Source organism: Aythya marila (genome assembly GCF_965140915.1).
Source record: "Aythya marila genome assembly, chromosome: 4".
Taxonomy (NCBI): Eukaryota; Metazoa; Chordata; class Aves; order Anseriformes; family Anatidae; genus Aythya; species Aythya marila.
Window position 1 is genome coordinate 48432977 of NC_139045.1, and position 20644 is coordinate 48453620.

Here is a 20644-nt window from a genome sequence, read left to right on the forward strand (position 1 = left end):
TGCCAAAAACAAGATTAAAATTCAAGAAAACAAGCTCTTTTGCTGGTTAACCCATTTCCCTGAGGAATTTATAAGCATGTATACTAACTAGAAAGCAGCAGGGACAAAATAAGCTACCATTAGGTTAAAAAACACAATAGATGAAGCTAGCTTAGGCAAGGCTAAGTGTGTGAATAGGTAAGTGATTATCAACAGTATGTTTGTCGGTTTAAGGTATGTTACAGTATGGTAAATATTTTTCCATGCCTGAATATGTCTCTTCGATTAGTATTATGGTCACGTTTCAAGTGGCACCAGATGTGTACTGAATAGTGCCATTAGAAGGGTAAACATAATAATTAAAATGGAAAGGGAAGTGGAATAATTTGTGCAAGTATTCATAAGTTGGTTGATTATTATTTTTTTTTGCCAAATAAATGCTGATTATGCTGGTTTAGTTCCATGAGATAAGTTTTTCTCATAACAAATAGAAAAGTAGTATGAAAGCGCCTTTCCTGTAAAGGTTCTGTAGGCTCTAAAGTCTTCATAAAAGTTTGTTCTGTTTCAAAATGACTTTATCTTGTATTAGTGATTCCCTGTAATATAAAGTATAGAATGAACACAGCTGTCAGCCAGCAGCACCAGTTGTAACTCTGTCTTTGAAGGGCTTTCTTATTTCCATTGTTTGGTTGCTGTTTTTTTATGTGGTTTTGCTTGGTTGTTTCTGGTTTTGAGGATAAAAGGGAAAAAAAAAAAGAAAAAAAAAACAGCACTGGAGATGAATGCTTTTTAAAGCCTGGAGCTTTTGTCCTTTACCTGATGGGACAGAACATAGCTTTGTGTGACTACACATTGCACATTAAGGTCTCTGACTACAAGTGCATACCAGAATCGCTCTGAACTTTTTAAGATTAAAATATTTGGGACAAAATCTTGGCAGAGTTCAGAAGCTCTCTTTGCCTCCTGAGGCTCTTGGATCTGTTTGTTACATTAAAATAGAGTGACCCTAGCAGCGAATAAATTTTTGAGCAATGATTAGCTGCTCTACTGTTGAAAATCCTACTGTGTTCAGCCACCAGGTTTTGATTAACTGTGTTGCTTCTGGTTCTTTCTGGACCATTTCCACTTTGGCTGAGCTTGGTACACTGGAAGCAGGTCCAGATGAACTATGTTATCTGCTTATTGGCCAGAGCGGATTCTGTTTCTTATTGTAAAAACCAACAGGATAAGCACTCTGAAATTATATTACTGAGAGCTTCTCACTTGGCAATTCAGCTTTGAGTCCTGCACCTTGCTTTGAATTGCTAAACAAGAAAATTGTGAAAATGCTGAAATACTGAAAAATCTGGCTTATTATGATTACAGCTAGTAGATTTATATTAATACAGCCCACTGATAAATGCTACCGTTCTTGGCCCAGTAGGCAGTTTCTTTTGAGGACGCTCAGTACTAATGCCGAGTTGCTTCAGATCCACGATCTGAGGGCTGAGTGAGTTGAAGGTGTGCAGGTTTGGTTGGGCTCCTGTCTTTGGTGCCTGGCTCAGGAATGTGGCCTCAGTGTCATTCATCTTTTAGCACAACGTTCTGCCATCATTTTAAAACATTTCTCTAAAGGTACCAAGTGAATGTTCTTTTCCGGGTTGCTTTCACTGTTTTCCAATATTATCCTTATTGCTCTCTGGGAAATGAAAAAGAGTGCCCATAGTTGTGGTGAGATCATTCAGAACAGTTTGTTAAAGGCATAAACTTCAGCTTTTCTTCAGCGTAAATTGTCTGCTGTGGAAACCAAACTGATTTTTTTAGTTCTGCACTGGGTTGGCTATATGGGCCAGAATAAGCCAAGAAATGGTGCTTTTCCAGTTCTAAAATGAAGATTTTCTGTTTTGTGGACAGAATGTATTAAGCTCCTTGGATTTCACCTCTGTGGTGATGGCAAAGCTTTTTATTTTCATGTTCTTTGACTTCCCACTCACTGTGAAATGTATTTGTTCAGATGGAAAATTTAGGTTTGGGGTTATATTTAGATTTTGTTTATTCTCTAGCCCACTCTTACTGCTTTATGATACCATTTCAGAATGAATAGCAAAGGCCTGATGAAGTTACGCATTTTGTGAAATGTGATCGTTGAATATTCAGGTCCTTCGTATTAGCCAGTCTTTTTAATTCCTCCTTGCAGCTTTTGATTTGTTGCCAGTTCCCTGTATAATATATATAATAATATATTAGTTCCCTGCATAACATATAATAATAATTCCTTGTTGTTCCCTCTTCTTTTAATTGAGTATAAGGCTCTTCATGAAGTTTTGCCCGGTTTGAGAAACAAAATTCTGAAATTTTCCAGCCTTTTGCATATTTAAGTCAATTCCAGGTTTTCTGTCATGTGAATTTACAAGTTTTGAGCCATGTGAATTAATAAAATTCACATGAACTTCCTACAGATTTCTCCATTTGAAATCAAAAGCATAAAGACACATTTTTGTTCTGATTCATCTAAATGCTTGATTCACGTTTACTCGTTCAAGGTTGTTTTTACAACCAGTGCCTCTGTAATGCCCCTGTTAGTCATCAGCACTGAGGTACTACGCAGTTTTTCTTCTTGTTGTTCCAGTTATCATTTGAAAAAGAAGCAGTAGCTTTCACAACCCAGGGTCTAATTTTGCTCAGCAGCCTTTGCATCTCTCATTTACGTATGGAAAGTTAATCTATACATTTCTCTTAAGTGCTACTTAAGAGAAGACTTAAGACTGAGGGGGAACCTTACCAGCATATTACAAATATTTGAAGGTAGGGTGTCAAGAGGATGGGGCCAGACTCTTTTCAATGGTGCCCAGTAACAGGACAAAAGGCAATGGGCACAAACTGAAGCACGAGAGGTTCCAGCTGAATATGAGGGGGCACTTCTCTACTGTGAGGGTGACAGGGCACTGGGACACATTGCCCAGAGATGCTGTGGAGTCTCCTCTGGGGATATTCAAAACCTGCCTGGATGCCATCCTGTGCAACATGCTCTAGGTGACCCATCTTGGTAGGGGGGTTGGACCAGATGATCTGCAGAGGTCCCTTCCAACCTCAACCATCCTGTTACAGGAATCTCTGTTCATTTCCAAATTTGTCTCTGTGTACAAAGCAGACTTGTAGCGATTCTGGAGTGGGGTCTGTCGTACAGCTCGTAAAAGTCTTTTTTCCAAACCTACTCTTTTTTAATGTAACTTTATATCTTTATAAACAGCAGAAAAAGGTGGGAAGAAGAGAAGGGGCTGACAATTTTTAGTGTAAAGGTTAGAATGACCAAAATTGGATAAGATAGTTGGGTATTGGGCGTTTAATGACCTTAACTGATGGGTAAATCCTTATACTCTGTATTTGTTTGATTGTAGAAATTACTGCACAATCAGATGCCAGTGAGATTCGACAGGACTGGAAACCGACATTCCTTAGTAATGAAGAGTTCACACAGTTAATGTTAGAGGTACATTATTTCTATTTTCTTGGAAGTACAATGTTTCCTGAAAGGGAATGATTCCATGATGATGTTTTTCTGTTTGATGGCTTGTCTTCTCATTTTCATATTTTAATTGTTTTCATGAAGGTAAACAGCTGAATTTTCTGTGCATACAGTTTAATGAATAATTGTGTTCTTTTAACTGCATTTTCAATGACATAAAACGAAGTCTACAAATAAACATATTTACCATAAAAGAAAAGTTGGTATTTTAAACTATCAACATTAGGAAGGTACTAGTCAAATGAAACGTTACACGTAAACTAAAGTCCTAATTATAAAAAGACTCAACATATCCACTGTAACTTCTGAGGGATAAAGAACTTAACGTATTTACTTGATTCACTTCCCAAAAATGGTGCGTGAGTTTTACTTTGCTAAAGACAATTGCTGAAATAGTTAGATTACTACTAGAAATAAACTTTCAGTTTAAACTATCATTTCCTTGAAAATGAGGCTAAGTCAGTAAAACAAGTTCTAATAATAGCTGAATGAAAAACAAAGCAAATGAGCAAGCACTGACTGATTTTCATTCCATAGCTAAACCTGTTCTTTGAGGTGCAGATTAAAAATGTTTAAAGTTTCATTTTTTTGTACTTAAAAATGTTCCCCCAACCCTTTGTAGTTGGGTTGTGTATTTTTACAGTAAGTTAGTGAAATAACTGTTTCGGCTTTTTGAGATGTTTTGTAGCTGTTTCTGGTGTTTTTCCAGTCCCCTGACAAAATAGGCATCCGCAACTAATGACTTAAAGCTAGAAGAAAGCAATATAAGACTATTTTGTGAAGAAGTGACCTTTAAATTTTCTATTTAGAAGCTCTGTCATGCTTTTCTGTTTGGTAATGTTCCACCAAAAGACAGTCATGTTATTTTAAGCAGGAATAAGTTTGAGCTAAGTGGAAGATAAGGCAATCAGAACTGTATCTCACAGTCTTCAGATTTAAATGAAATCTGGTACAGGTTTCTTTTATGGAGGTTGGGGCTATTGGGATTCTAAATACTGAAATAAATGGATTTCACCACCTCTTTCACTTGTTCTTTTCTTATGATCATTTTTCCACCTCTTCATGCGTTTGCCTTTAGCTCATTTTCCTGAGCTTTCTGGTGTTTAAAGTGATGATAGAATTAAAAACAACAGGCAGGCAGAGTGGGATGCCACAAAGATGGAGGAAATAGTGGCCTCTGAAGTCATAGTGTTTAAGAACAGAACAATACAGAAATTGTAATGCTCATAGTATAAATGCAAGACTAAGAAGTTTTAATAGTGAAAAGTAATGTAATTTTATATTAAACTCAACTAAAATTGGCCTAAATTCTTTTCCATGTTGAATATAACTTTAACATTTTTGATATGCTGTTTCTTTTTGTTTAACTGCCCATTATGTTTAATTTCAGGCTCTTGATGGTTTTTTTTTAGCAATTATGACAGATGGAAATATAATATATGTGTCAGAAAGTATAACTCCCTTACTTGAACATTTGCCAGTAAGTATGAATTGCTTTCTGTAACACACCAGCTTGTCTGTGGATGCTGTTTTGCTATGAGTACTAATATCTTTATTCTTTTTGACCTTATAGCACAGATGTGTGCTGCATTCTAATACTCTGCCTTTTCTTCAGCACAGCTCCTTGCTACTGGTCTGTCTCCTATATTAAACATTTCCTTTGGAAATGCAGAATACAGTCAGCACATTTATGCAGGATTGTGAAGTACCAGACTAGCTTCAGACTTGACTCTCCAACATAACTCAAACAACAAATCTGACTGTAGGAGACCCTTTAGAGTTCACACCTATCATAGCCTCTACGTGAGTTAGAAGAATATTGCTAAGGAACAATTTATTGGAATATATTTACACTAGCGTTTTACTACTTATTTGCCAAAGAACTCTTATAAGAAATACATTGCTGCCGATTCTGCTTTTTAGGCTAGGTATATACTTTGTATTTTACTATATTCACTCATTTTTAATCTTGGTGGCATTGCTCACTGGTAAATTCAACATCCTAGTGTTTTGAAGTTACCTTTAAATAAAACTGCTAGGAAATGCAAAACATTAGTACTCAAAGATGTAAACAGTTGATGAGTGTAACGGTGACTTTTTTTTCTAGAAAAGATGGACAAATTATTAGTATGGGCTAGTTGTCATACTATATTAAGAGTAGTTCGCACAACTTGGAGAGACATATTTTTAAAATGATTTGTCCAAACAAATTGCTCTATGGTATGCATCATACCAGCTTAAGAATTTTGAAAAATACACAGGTAATCGTGATTTCTAAAATCTAATGTTTACCCAGTTCTCAGAGGCAGAGTTATCCATTACTTTTAGATGTGATTTATGTATTCTAAACATATATGGTATGGTGTCTCTTTTTCGAACACTTAATTACATACATTAATGCATTTAAACAGTTGTTCAGTTTTATTGCAGTCATCTGTAAACTCCCAGTTCTGTGTACGTAGTTGTGGAACTGATTCTAAAATATATTCATAAAATCAATTCCAATTGGCTGTAGCTATTGATAATACAGTAAACTATTGTAGGGACATGCTGTCTTTTGTTATAAAATACTGTTTGGTGGTATTGGATGCCACCGAGAGGTTGTAATTCCCTAGAACACCACTGTATAATTTCTAAATCAAATGCTGCTTTACTTGGAATTGTTGCATTCCAGGGGGGTTAATACAGGCTCCAGCATACTTCAGTGTGTATGTTTGTCTGCTTAATCGATGGCATTTTTCATGAAGTGGTTCAGAGTGTCAAGACAAAAAAAATGAGATTTTTAACTTGCAGAATGTTCTTGTGTATTCCAGCAGGTGGCTTTATTGAGTTAGTAGGATTTTATAGATATTTTTCTGATCTGTGGCATTGTGTTGCATTAAAATAGTAGGCTTTCTGATATTGCGTGCATGCCTTGCATTATTTTAATGTTTATTAAATCTTTTTCTTTCAGTCTGATCTTGTGGATCAGAGTGTATTTAATTTTATCCCAGAGGGGGAACATTCAGAAATTTATAAAATACTGTCTTCTCATCTGCTGGAAAGTGATTCGTTGACACCAGAATACTTAAAATGTAAGTAGTTGCATTAAAAACAATCTGCACTGTATCATAGCTGATCAGTTTCTTTTCCAATGTTATTAAAGCAGAAATGTGTAGGTGAGGCCAGCAGAATGAAATATACAGCTTGAATAGAAGCACTTTTTGTGGAGGTATTTTCTTTTTTTTCCCCTGAAGAGTAAAATCTTTAGTGTTGCATTGCATTTCACTCTCTATATTAGAAATGCTCATCTTGTTCATATAGTTTCCATTCTGACAATTCTAGCAGTTTACAAGAATGAAAACAGTTCAGTGGGCGTCGGAAGTACATGCAGTTATGTTTAGGGCAGCTGTTGCTTTAAGATAGTTCTATTTTTCATGGGTTCCCTGTTTCATTGGCATTCAGTCCTTCATGAATAAATTCTAAAGTTCTCCTTTCCTTTAGGTTAGTAGTATCGCGCTGGTTAAAAGCAGAGTCTGTAGCTGTTTGTGATCACCACATTTACAGTATCTCAGTATAAGTATGCAACTTAATTATTCCTGCTTTCCATTTCACGTTGTCTGTGTGTTTCATCAACCATGCAGTGTTTTAATTTGTTTGTTCTTTTTTCAGCAAAAAATCAGCTAGAATTCTGTTGCCATATGCTGCGAGGAACAATAGACCCAAAAGAGCAACCTACATATGAATATGTAAAATTTATAGGAAATTTCAAGTGTTTGAATAATGGTGAGTAATTTCCCCCACATTGGAGTGGAATACATAGGAAGCTTCATAACTGAACAGGCTTGGGGTGATTGTGCTAAACTTAAGGAAGAGCTAAAATTGGTCTTTTAAAAGAAGAGCCTGAAACAGAGTTATATCACTTTCATGTTGTTTTAATGAAAATGAAGTAAAACTGCCCATTAGGTATTACATGCATCTTGTAAAGCATTTTTGAATTGAGTATAAGAAAAATTTGCATCAGTGCTTTAAAATGAGAGCCCAAATTAACTTGAGTATAATCAATATTTAAGCAGATGACTAAGTAACTTGAGGATTGCTAGTACTGAGTATTCACAATTCTTATTATTCTTGCAGTGAGCTGGGAAGTGAAATGTATGTTTTTTCCCCCATTTCAAGTCCGTACTTTTTGATGACAGGAGTTACCGCTTAGATGAGTCGATTGGCCTTTACAGAATTTGACTTTTCTGCACTGATTGGTTTCTCTCTTCCACGGAAGTTATTTTTATTGGTTATTTCCACTTTTGTATTGCAGTATTTCAAGTTAGTTTGGCCAGCCTGTGCTGAGTAGCTACTTGAGAGGCATGTTTATTTGGTTAGTCAGACAAATGGATTGTGTGGTATGGTCAGTAGTCTTCATGAAGATCACCCCTCCAAAAAATTATCAAAAACATTGTCTTGCCTATGTTTTTTTTAATGTGTTGTCAGTATTTTTCCCATAGGGAAGTAGGGAGAGGTTGAGTGTTAGTGACAAAAGTGTGTATCTAATACTGTAGGAAAGATAAGAAAAAACAGGTCTGTAAAGGCCAAATATGATGTTAGTTCCTGAAAGAGGAGTTGGGAAAATGCAGGCAGGCTTGTCAGGTGCAATTCAGTATCAGGAAGTATTCCAGAGCAAATAATTAAACTGTATAGGAGCTTCAGGAAGCTAACAGAGTTTAATAGCAGCCATTGTGGATCTTTCAGGTACAAGTAACATTCACATCAATTCAGTTTTTTCTACCAGAGTAATACACTGTGTGATAAAGAGGACAACTCATGTACTTTAATTCAGCTTTTGACACTTATCATATTACATTCTCATGAATGTGTAAAGGAAGCACATATTAATTGAAATTGCTAGAAAGTAGCTGTAGGAACTGGTTGGAAAAATTATCCCTGTTCACTGTGAAAATGAAATTTTAAGGAACGTCTTCTGGATTTCATCAGTATTTTCATTAATGTCATGAATAATGGGATGTAGTTTGCAGTCATGCAGTGATGCAAGAACCTGCAAGAATGCTAAAAACATTCTAATGCCCCAAATATAGAAAATATTTTGGTTTTGGTGAAAAAACAGCAGACGCATTCAGTAAGAACAAATGCAACACACGGCATTCAGGACCAGATGACCTGCAGAGGTCCTTTCCAACCTCAGCCATTCTGTGATCCTGTGAAAGAAAAAAGAAATTGCTTTTCTATTTCTAATGGAAAGAGTAAGGAGCTATAAGCTTAAATTGCATAAAGAAACTTCAGTAGAAGTTCTAGTCTAGCGTTGACCTAGAACCACTTAGGCTTGGAAGTGCCTGAGAAAGGTTTGGGGTCACCATCATTGGAGCTTGTCCCTTTGTGACTCCTTCCATCTCTGTGATCCAATAAGTGAAATTTGTTTGTTCTCAGCTTGATGTCCAGATTCTCTCACACATAATTGTGTCTTTGTTCTGTTACTCATTTCTGTCTTCAGCTTGTGTCATTTGAAGGTGATGAAAGCCTAAATAAGAAATACTTAGCTCAGAGTTCAGAAGGAAAAGTTAGCAAAAGCTGATACAAAATAAATTTTAAAGGTATTTTGAAGGAAGATATATTCTAGTAATTTTTAGTAGTTACAAAAAAGGGTTGCAATTGTTATTAGTTTCTAAAAACTGCATTATCACAATTAATACATAAACTGTAATTTTAGTTGAGAAAGTTACTTGATGGTTGTGTTCCCATTGCTATTATTCCTGTGCATAGCTGTATATATATTATATGTAGCACTTTTCATAATGTATACATTCTAAAGAAATGGCGTTAGATAAATACTTCTGATTTTGTCTTGCGATATTCATGTCATTCTCCTCCATGCTGATACTATAATCTATGTTGGCCTCTTGTTCTCTGTCTTCCCTCAGTTCCCAACTCAGCACACAACGGTTTTGAAGGAACTATTCAGCGATCACACCGGCCTTCATACGAAGACAAAGTTTGCTTTGTAGCCACAGTTAGATTAGCTACACCTCAGTTTATCAAGGTATGAAGAATTGAAATCACTTTCATATCATTTTTAAATGTACTCTGACCAGGAAAACTTCAGAGAAAATGCATACAACGCTTCAAATATTAATGAAAACTAAAAGGAATTTCATTATGTGAAACTGAAAATATCTATGTTTCTTACTTCACATACAGATAGGTTAAATGTTATGCAAAGCATCAAATGAAGTTGCTATGGTGAGTGCCATTTCTAAATAGTCATAAAAATAATATTATGCAAAAAATAAATTTGCGAGTCCTTAAGAGTATAATTTAGCTAGTTCACTTGAAACAGTTAAAGATAACACTGAGGTTCCACTTTCACTGGAAAAGTTAATAATTTGAGTTGATATTGCTGATGGTCTTGCTCTAGTTGGACACAGAAGCAAATCTTGTAGGGCTTAATTAAAGCTTGTATCATTTGTCAGTACCAAAGTTAGCTTTATAGACCTCTTCCATTTTGTTTCCGCACTGTTTGTTATTCAGTAACTTGTTTTTTTAAAGAGAACATTTCACATAACTGCTAATGCACAACAAAGATGTCTTTACAAGTCTAGAATTGACATGGACAAAACGTAAGACTTTATTAAGACTAAGCGTGTTCCTCGCCAAAATCTGTCAAAATAAATAGGATTTAGTACAGGATAGTCTGTGATTGCGATTTGAATTATATATTTATACAAATATATATTAATGAAGGTACAGGACAGTCTACTATCCCATGTTTGTTTTGATAATTCAGTTCTAAAGAAATGCCATGAAATGTATATGGCACGTGGTTAACCTGCTGTTATGCAGAACTCTCTGAATATTTCAATATTCCACATGTAAATTGAATGCACTGCTATCTTAAGCTGAAGATTGTTAGTAGTAGACTCAGAAGATATGGTAGAAGACATGGTCTATACCTTGCACTTTGAGTTCATGCTTCATGAAGATTTGCAAGAAAAGATGGCAGTATTTGCAAATATTTTGATTTTTTGAAGTCCTGCTTCTGGAGGAGGATCTTTCAGGTCTCTCTCAGTCTCTTGAGGGCCATTGAATTATGTGTTATACTCAGGCCAAAGTTTCATTCCCGTTTATCTGAACTTAGTACCTAAGGAAGCTTTCACGTTACAGAGGTTTTAAGATCCTCTCAAAGCTTTCAACTAGTGCTGTTCATCTGAGAAATCTCCTTGTGAAGCCTGTGGACCAAAATTAGAGTGAAGATTTTTAATTTGACAATGTTTGTACATACTCTGTTGATACCTTAAGGTGATACTGAGGCTAACATTGACTACACTTCAGCAAATAGTGTTATGTCAGGAATTAGATTTTAGGATTAGTTTTTAGGAATTAGATTTACTAACAGACGTGTGACTGAGATAGCCAGCAGTGAGAGAAGTATTTTAGCACTGCTTTGTCATATTTAAGGTGGAGCCTTACTGCCCGCTCATCTGCCAACTTTTCTCGTTATTTCAGATGGTTTACAGTTACACTTTTTTTTTTTGACCTAAGATGTCATTTGTCAAGGACATACAGTGCTTTTACAGAAAGCCATAATATGCATGAGAATTAAAGTAATCTCTGAAAGTTCCCGTTGAGGTGTATTTTCTACGTAGGACTGCAACACTGGTATTTTTTGTGACAACTTGTGACATAAGTTTTGCAGAGGGATTATCTCTCTCCATACCTTCCCAATGGTGGGATTTGGCTTTACACATTCTTTAAACCCTTTATCTTGCAGTTTGGCTGGAAAATGATTGAATCCTATCAAGAAGTCAGGATTAATCTCACCAAAAGGATTCTACCAGAAAACTTTTTGGTCCAAATGAAAGTCCTTTCTTTTCTAGATGCCCTGTTGACAACTTCAGTAAGATGTCTTGTTCAACAAGGCAGCTTCTGCCAGGGGTATTTACAGTGGGATATATGTAAATCATGAATATAAATCATTGGGTAATCTGATGCTGGCTCCTCTGTAACAGTAATATTTTTACAGTGCTTTTACTGCTTGCACTTAAGTTATTTTTACTTCTCTCTTGACTTGTGCCAAAATAATTAGAATAAAAGAAAAAACAAATCAAAAGTGTATATCATGGATATATGCTTGCTTCGTCATTTGTTTTACTGTGCTGTTAGTGGTGGTGCTTTATTAAATCCTGTAGCCTTAGCAAGGTAGGTGAGTTTGGGGTTATAAAGGTAGTGTCAGTTCTGAAGGTGAGGCCTTGCTGACTGTAGTCATCTCAGGAGTCACAAAGTTGTGCACAGTGATTTTGTTCATTACCTTCATTGTGCAGCTCACTTTCTAGTCATTGTCTTTAGATTTCAAACCAGCAAAGGAGAGGAAAAAAACATTACCTAGTTATGTTCACCTTTTATTTTTCCTTCATAGAATGAAAACTTTTCAGTATCTATTTTAAAACTGCAAAATCCCCACTCTATAAATTCATAGAGTTGTAGAGTATCCTGACTTGGAAGGGACCCGCAAGGATCATCGAGTCCAACTCCCACCTCCACACAGGACCACCCAAAAATCAGACCATGTGTCTGAGAGCATTGTCCAACTTGAAAGAATGAAAAGGAGCGTGGTCCCTTAGTAGGAACAACTGCTGCTCTTCTCTTGTGTGGAACTGTTTCAGTTACAGATGTTTACAGAGCAGCAGTGTGCTTGTCTGCCCACATTTAACCAGGGCAACAGCAGTTTCTGTGTTCCATGCAGTCCTTAGGAAGCTGGTGTGGTACCTGGTTGTGACTGGACTCTGCTGTTCTCCTACCTATGGGAACACTGTTGCAAGCTCCTACAAGTGTGTCAAACGTGCGAGCATCCGAAAAATAAAGATGTACAGATCTCTAATTTTACTGCAATACTTTGCGGGGTGGGTGTATCTGTTTGCAAGCAGCCCATTGTTTGCTTGGAAGGCAGCACAAGAGGAGCTGGCCAAGGACTGACTGGCTGGTGGCACGGGGCTCTGTTATTCTCTCAGCGTGAGGCACAGCACTTGGTGGGGCACCTTTACCTCTTGGGTAGGGGATGACAGAAGTTGGCTGTCACACATTGGTTGTTTGGATGTCTGAGTGGAAGACATTTGAACGGATGTACAGAACACCTTGGGGATTTGTTGAAATAGTGGAAATATAATGGTTCTCTTTTTGTTCATGAGTTTAAACGTAGAAATAAGGTGTTGTTGTTATAGGATGTCTGTGCCCGCAAGCCAGAGATTTAGGGAACTCTGTATCCTAGTTGTATAGTCACAGCGAGGTGACCATCTTCCCCATGTTGCTTTTTACCCATTACAAGCACGTACTGTAGTCAGTGTGTCTGGTGGGAGCATTTCACCTCTTCTTTTGCTTTTTACGAGTTAAAAGTGTAACTGCAGGAACTGTTGATTTCTGCTTGTACTGCTGTGCTTGTAGATACTGAGCGTGAGTTTAATGTCTGGTCGTTCCTTTTAAATCAGCCGAATGTCAGCCTGGCATAGCTGAGTTCAGATTCCACCTCAGTACAATGCATCTAAACAAGCAACAACAATAAAGCTGAATACAAATAATATTATATCTATTGTAGAGGTATCTACTAAATTTAGGTAAGCCTGCATTTCAAAAGAACTTATAAATTAGATTAGAGCAGTTTTGAGAGAGATTTTTGTGTTGTTTTTTTTTTTTTTACTTCTTAGGAAATGTGCACTGTTGAAGAACCGAATGAAGAGTTCACATCTAGACATAGCTTAGAATGGAAGTTCCTATTCTTGGATCACAGGTGCAATTCCTTCTCTGTATAGCAGCAATAGTAGCTCAATCACAGTGATGGCTATAATATTTAGAGCTCACTAATCAGCATTAACTACTCATAGCTTTATGTTGGGTTTAATTTTTAATTTTTTTCAGAACATGTACTGTAAACAAGAAAACATGTATCATGATTTTTTTTTCTTGTGAAAATAAAATGACATTAATTCTTTATTAATTAGGGCACCTCCAATAATAGGTTATCTTCCGTTTGAAGTTTTGGGAACATCAGGCTATGATTATTATCATGTGGATGATCTAGATAATCTGGCAAAATGTCACGAGCATTGTGAGTATGACCAAGTTGCTAACATGAACAAATCTGCTTTACAGATGTTCACTTTAAAGTTTGTTAAATGGTTGGAATGAATTTTTATGATGTATTTTGTTAAAGTTTTGTTATTCCCATTCATTTGACATTATTGTACTGCTGATCTTGATTATTTTTTTTTTTTAATTTTGATACAGAACGAAAAAATAGATGTAACTCTTTGTTATAATATAGATTCTTGATTGTGGTGGACTGGGGTGCACAGCATTATGACTAATGTGTCTCCATTCTTGTAAGAGCATTTAAAAGGCTCTGTAATATTTAATAAAACAATAAAAATATCTAAATATGTAAATGAATAAGATTTTGGTTTAGCTACCATGTACTTATATGTTTTTTTCTTATATTGTTTTTTCTTCTGATTTTCTTTAAAATTTTTTGCATGTAAATATTTCACAATATATAAAAAACCTGCAAAAATAGAAGTTTGAATTTTGGAGTTCTCAGACAAATACAGTATAGATTCCTTCTGGTAGAAAACTGCAGTTTTAAACCTGTTGTTAGTCACTATCAGATTGGACAAGGGTTTGTGATGCGTAGAGTTGGGAAATAGAGTTTGTTATGTAATTGCAATATTTACAGACTGGAAAGACAGTAAACTTTATTTTTCACTTTTATAGTAATGCAATATGGGAAAGGGAAATCGTGTTATTATAGATTCCTTACAAAGGGACAGCAGTGGATTTGGCTTCAAACACATTACTATATCACGTATCACCAGTGGAATTCCAGGCCAGAGTTTATTGTCTGTACGCACACTGTTGTAAGGTAAGTTTTTCACCTAAATCTATATTAGGGAAGTTCTAGTGGTACGGGAGCTGTACTGCTAATATTTTTAGAGGTAGAAAATACAATAAATAATAAAGCATCACTGCAAAGCTTCCTGAGATACTTTGTAAGCAATATACATCTGAAAAGTTCGTTTATTGAGATGTATTTTTAAAATCATCCAGGGATATAGCAGTTATACTTGGTTTGTTCTTCTAGTTATGCAGAAGTTAGAGCAGAAAGACGGCGAGAACTTGGTATTGAGGAGTCTCTTCCAGAGATAAAAACAGATAAAGTGAGTGTCTTCAATCATTTTGTTTTACTTCTTCTTTCTTTCTTTACGTAATAATACGTAAGCAAATACACACTAGCTGGAAGTGTTTGTCCTGTTTAAGTAATTATTTTCATCTCTAAATAGAACAACTATTTAAAATGATCAAAGAAATCTAGGAAGGATGTTTAACTGTAAGTCTACTGCTCCTCTTCTTGGGAGTTCATATGCATGTGATTATAACATGATATATAACAAGATCCGATTTCTGCAGTTATATTCATACATAAATATTCTTCCTTACTGGAAGCACCCACAATCTGAAAAAACAAGGTCAACACTCAAAGATGACTTAAAGGAATTCACAAGAGGCCTAGGAGCTGTTCCATGATGTGACTTTCTCACACTTTTTAGACATATGCAAAAATCATTTTGAATGTCCTTGTAAGCACGGCGAGTCTTAGATGAGCGAGCTTGTGCAGATACTCTGTGGTGTTTTCCCTTGGCAGTTCAGCAAGTTTCATCTGACAGTGCTCCTTCTAGTGGAATTAACTTATCCTTCCTCAAAAGGATAAGCAGTTCACTTGTTACACAAGTGCTCAAACTGAACTGAGTTGCTACAGCAGGAGGTCAGCTGAGCAGTCAGTTTGTGGCATGTCTGCATGCATTTTGGTTAGTAGGCTTATATGGCTCTTTTTTTTTTTTTTTAGTTTCTTTTCCAAGGATAAAGATTGACAGTGGAAACTGAGCTTACAGATATCAAACAGGACACTACTTCTGCAGTTAAATGCGTTAAGGGGATTGATTAACCACAGCATGGTCTTAGATATTTGCTAACAGAAATGTACATTGTGTGCTGCATCAGATAAAATAGATGTTTCTGTGTGTCTCTTCAGAGTCAGGACTCTGGATCTGACAATCACATAAACACAGTGAGTCTCAAAGAAGCACTGGAAAGGTTTGATACCAGCCCCACACCATCTGCTTCCTCCAGAAGTTCAAGAAAATCTTCACATACTGCAGTATCAGATCATTCATGTAAGCACCAACTGTTGAAAATATGAAAAAAGCCTTCTAAGTGAAGACTTTCTGCGCTTTACTTAAATTCATATCTAACAGTTAATCATCGTTTTATTAAAAGTGTGCAGATGAGAATGTCCTTTATGATGCTTCAGATCTCTGTTGGCCACTCAGGTTTTCAGAGGTTGTATAATGATTTCTACTTCTAAAAGTACAAGAGCAGACCCTTCAATACCTTAGTTCACTCCATCAGGTCACATTATTGTTGGATATTCAGGGAAAAACAACCAAGCCTTAAGCTTTATTTTTATTCAGGAAGAGCCTCCTGTAATTTGATTATTGCATTTGCAGAATTGAGATTACTATTAACACATCTCTTTCTGTTGTAACTCTGAACATTGTCAGCAACACCAACTAAAATGACAGTGGACACTAGCACTCCTCCAAGGCAAAGCTTATCTGCTCATGAAAAGTCTACACAAAGAAGATCATCTCTGAGTAGTCAGGTAACTCTTCAAAGAAAAATTTTTGTACTTAAATCAGTGCAGTTTACCTTTAAAAGGTATTATTGAATCCATGTAACCTTCATTTTATTTCCTCTGAAAACACATAATTTAAAATGTAACATTTTCACTTGGTATACTTGACAATCATCAATATGGACCTTCAGTGTACAATATTGTAAGAGAATACAGTAATTAAGTGTGTAAGTATTTATGGTTTTGGCCTCAGGGTTTGCAAGATTGTATGTGAATCTATGCTTTCAGTCATACACAACTTCTTTATATGATTCTGCATTTTTAATACATGTATGTAAATATCTGTGTGTATATATAAATATATATATGCAATTGCCAAAACATTACTGTGTGTCCCTACAGAGCATTCATATAGATTTATGTCTCTATGAGTATTGGTGAATACTTTCTGAAATTTTGGTAACATGAGAAAATGTCATGCTTCACATGCTTGGTGCTCATATTCCACTTGAACTAATGCATTTGTTTCAAAAATAGAATGCATATTAAAATATGCATTGTGTAATTTATTGTAAGAATAAATCAAAATTGTCAACTTCTAAACTTGTTGAAAAGTTTTTGCCCTTACTACAAATAGGACTTTGAAGACAGCTTTCATTGTAATTTTTGTTCTTCCTGTTTTATACTACTGATTCTTATATATTTTTAGCATTGGGAACAGTCATATATAGATTATGTATATTATCAATTGTTCTTGTATGTTCTTAATTCTTTAATATTTAGGGTTAGATATTTCAGGAAATGTGTTTATCAGATGTTCATATGATGCTATTTTGGAATTGACAGTTCATGTAAAGAAATATTTCATGTCAAGTATGAAGTTCATTCTCTTCCAGTTACGGAACAATTTTTTAAATCCTAGTCTTTAAGCTCCCAGTCTCTTGGACAACCAGTAACACAACCAACAGTGTCTCAGCCTGCAACTTTACAGCTCCAGTCCAGCGTGTCCCAGGTATGGATTAAGTTGGTTTGTTATTTTTAAACAGTCTTGGTCTGACTATAAGGTTAAATTCTCTTTCAAAAAATCAGTTCTTTGATGCCAAAGTTACCTTTAATGTTATTCTCTCTAAGTTTCCTGAAGTTTCTCGAAATTTCCTGATTTGGCATTTTTTCCTGTATATTTTTCTTCCCATTATTTGTGTGGAAATAGTTTTTGGCCATTAAGAACGTAGATGTAAACACAATTCAAGAGAAAATATTTTGGGCATGAATTTAAAAATCCATCTAGGATCATGATAACTTACTACACATATGCTTGTAACACAGGTTAACTTAGTCTTTGAAACAATTTTATGAAATAAGAACAGCTGTTATTAGGTCTGACCGAAGATCTGTCTCTGTTCTGCAGATACCGTATAGATAGCAAGAGCTTAAATTGACTTATGGCCAGTAGCAAATACTTAGGGAAGAACAGATGTGGCAGACAGTTTCTCTGTGGGCTTAGCTTTCAACAGTTGGTTGCTGAGAGTATCCCCCCGTTATCTGTGTATGTATTAGCTCCAAGTGAATTTTTTTGGTAAACTGGTACAATTACCATTTTTAACCTGTGAAAGTTTTTAGCATTCACAGTACCGTTTATTGCTAAAGCTTTCACAGTGCCAGACTGTTTATATTGGGTGCCAGACTATTTCTTTTGCTATGGTTCTTTTTTTTCCATTATTTCACTACTTCTGATGCATCAATTAAATGTGAGTTCTGTAACATTTTTGTACTCACAGATTTGTCCTTAGATGATGATTACTAGCAGTTTAAAAAGCAGTTCTTGATTTCTTTGCTGCTGTGAGGAAGTACATTTACTGCTCGTGAATTAAATGTTGCTTTTGCTCGTCGTATAATTTATACATGGCACTACAGCCAGTGTTTCAGTTTTCAGCTCAATTAGGAGCTATGCAGCATCTAAAGGACCAGCTAGAGCAAAGAACACGCATGATAGAGGCAAATATTCATCGGCAGCAGGAAGAGTTGCGTAAGATTCAAGAACAGCTTCAAATTGTCCATGGTCAAGGACTCCAGGTGAGTTTGTGTAACTCTTCCACATTTGCTCTATAGAGAATTTAAGTATCAGAAGTGAGATTTGGGCACATAATTTCACAATACGATCTTTGCTGCCTTCTGTCAGCTACCATCTATCTGTACCTTGTGTACTTAAAATTCATAGCATCTAAAGGTACTGTTCCAGAGGCGCCTACCATTTTGCTCCAGAATGTATCTGGATGTGCCCCCGTGTATCCTTTCAGTGCTGAGCAGCTCAAGCCAAGCTTGTGTATGAATCTAAATGTAAAAGGATGTAGTGGTTTTCACTTCTTACATAGTTACACAGCCATTAGAATATTCGTTCAAAATGTGCAGGATGAGCCTTTATTTTCCCTTTTAGCTCAAGGGTGTAAAATTCCTACCTCTTGAATGAATTCCTGCCTCTTCAGATCTCTTAGGAGATTGGCAAACTATCAGGCTGTGATCCTCCTACACACCCTTCTGGTGAAGTGATTCTGCTTTGCATGATACACTGAAGTAGTCAGCCACAAAGACAGAGAGTCTAGAGGATGCGTTCCCCAGTCTAGCAGCTGAGAGTGAGTGACAAAGACTCAACTACCTAATTCCTGTATTTTGGCCAATATATGTAATTTTGTAATTTTCTTTTCAGCAGCTATCTTTGGAAGAAAAGAATGGATTTTTCTAGTTAAAAACAAAAGAAAAAAATAGTACCACAAGGAAAGAATCTAAGTATTTTCAGGGTGGACTTCGAATAAATAGTAGAAAAAATTACTTCCTGAAAGTATTAAGTATGTTGCTTAAATTCTCTTGAGGAGTAGGAGTTTCTGGCATGAACAGTTTTCAGTGTTTCACTGTGTCTTATGCAAGCCTGCCAGCAGTAGACTGCCTTTATAGATGCTTAAGAAGAGACTCACACTGTGGAGGGACTTTATTCAGTACTGTGCAAACTAGGGGACAGAATCCAAGTGCTGCAGATTGCACGTTATTACCATGTCTCATTGTAGTCTTGGACCTAACGTTTTGTCAAGACTCAGAATATTTTTCTGCTGAATTCAGTATATTAAAATGGTGTGATTCAGTATAACCAATATGGTTTCTTGATCGCCAATAAATACTTCATTCATAGTGCTATGCTTGTATCTATTGAGTGTGATATTTTCTTCGTTTGAATTAGTTTTACTTCTGGAGATCCTACAAATGATCTCAAGTAAGTTTTATCTTTAGACAGTTACAGGTTACATTGTAAGTTACTCTCTAAATAGTACTTGTTCTTTAAGAACAAATATTAAACCTCAAAGTTCAGGGCTCTAAAATTCAGGATTCTGATTCTTAATTGTTAAAGTAGAGTCTCTGAATACTGGCTCTACACAGGAGTTAGCCCTTGGCTCTTTGTGGTTGCAATGCTGTTCCAACATCTGTAATAATTAAGATGAAACTCTATCTTATATTGATTTAAAAGTAATTAAATACGTTTTTTGTTTAAGATTTTGAACAATTAGCAGATTTTTCTTAAAAGCTAATTTTGTGATTTTTTTTTAAGATGTTTTTGCAGCAGTCAACTTCTGGACTCAACTTCAGTTCTGTGCAGCTTACTTCTGGAAATTCTTCAAATGTTCAGCAACTTGCACCAATAAACATGCAAGGTCAAGTTGTTCAGACTAATCAGACTCAAAGTGGGATGAACACAGGCCATACAAGTACACCGCACATGATACAGCAACAGCCTTTGCAGAGTACTGCATCACAGGTAAAACTCTCATTAGTGATTTTGCTGGATAGAGTTGAAAACTGTAGCTGAAACACAACAGTAGCTTCCCTGACTCCTCCCCCTCCCAATTTTTTTGCAACAGTGTCCTTTGACTCAAGTTAATTTCTCAGTGTTCGAAGTTTTACAATTGAAATGTGCTTCTGTTCTTGCTAATGCAATTTCAAATCTTGATTTTATTTTAAAACTTACAAATGTAAATAATTAGTAACTAGTAGCTTTTTAGAAAGAAAACATTCAGCTTGCCTTTTTTGAATTTCTATGAATTTTCTGTTGATAGAACATACAGCATGAGAACATTTGTAGTAGGTGAGCTTGAAACCCAGTGAGCTTGAAACCCAGTGTCCAGACACTGATCTCTACAGTAAATACCTAGAAAAACATAAGAACAGGCAATGCATATATTGCTGCTACTGCAGGTTACTTTTCTACACCTCAGCAATTTCAGTCAGATGTCATAGGTTTTGCAAGTTAATAGCCTTTGCTGGATTTTTCTTCTATGAGTTTTTCGAGTTTCTTTTGATTTCATGTAAACTTTTGAAATCCACAGAATCTTAGAGTGAATTCTGCAGCTTTAGTTCCTGTGAAGTATGATGATGCGTAGTTTTTGAACCTTTCATCCAGCTCCTGTACTGGGAAACACATTGAGTTGTTACTCACTTTTCATCTCTGTCAT

General features: G+C 35.8%; 1 protein-coding gene across 12 annotated transcripts in view; it reads left to right on the forward strand.

Annotated features, from left to right (window-relative positions):
• The window catches only part of CLOCK (clock circadian regulator), a 60538-nt gene that overhangs the window by 31260 nt on the left and 8634 nt on the right, over nucleotides 1–20644 (forward strand). For 11 of the 12 annotated variants that reach the window (XM_082760273.1, XM_082760269.1, XM_082760263.1 and 8 more), the window contains 14 exons: nucleotides 3357–3448; nucleotides 4875–4964; nucleotides 6438–6558; nucleotides 7136–7249; nucleotides 9394–9512; nucleotides 13168–13250; nucleotides 13462–13568; nucleotides 14231–14378; nucleotides 14598–14673; nucleotides 15546–15687; nucleotides 16075–16175; nucleotides 17071–17160; nucleotides 18063–18221; nucleotides 19744–19950. In XM_082760273.1, the coding sequence (XP_082616399.1) occupies nucleotides 3357–3448; nucleotides 4875–4964; nucleotides 6438–6558; nucleotides 7136–7249; nucleotides 9394–9512; nucleotides 13168–13250; nucleotides 13462–13568; nucleotides 14231–14378; nucleotides 14598–14673; nucleotides 15546–15687; nucleotides 16075–16175; nucleotides 17071–17160; nucleotides 18063–18221; nucleotides 19744–19950 (1649 nt within the window). The remainder of the gene's footprint in view (nucleotides 1–3356; nucleotides 3449–4874; nucleotides 4965–6437; nucleotides 6559–7135; nucleotides 7250–9393; nucleotides 9513–13167; nucleotides 13251–13461; nucleotides 13569–14230; nucleotides 14379–14597; nucleotides 14674–15545; nucleotides 15688–16074; nucleotides 16176–17070; nucleotides 17161–18062; nucleotides 18222–19743; nucleotides 19951–20644) is intronic. The other variant, XM_082760266.1, reaches the window with a different exon arrangement.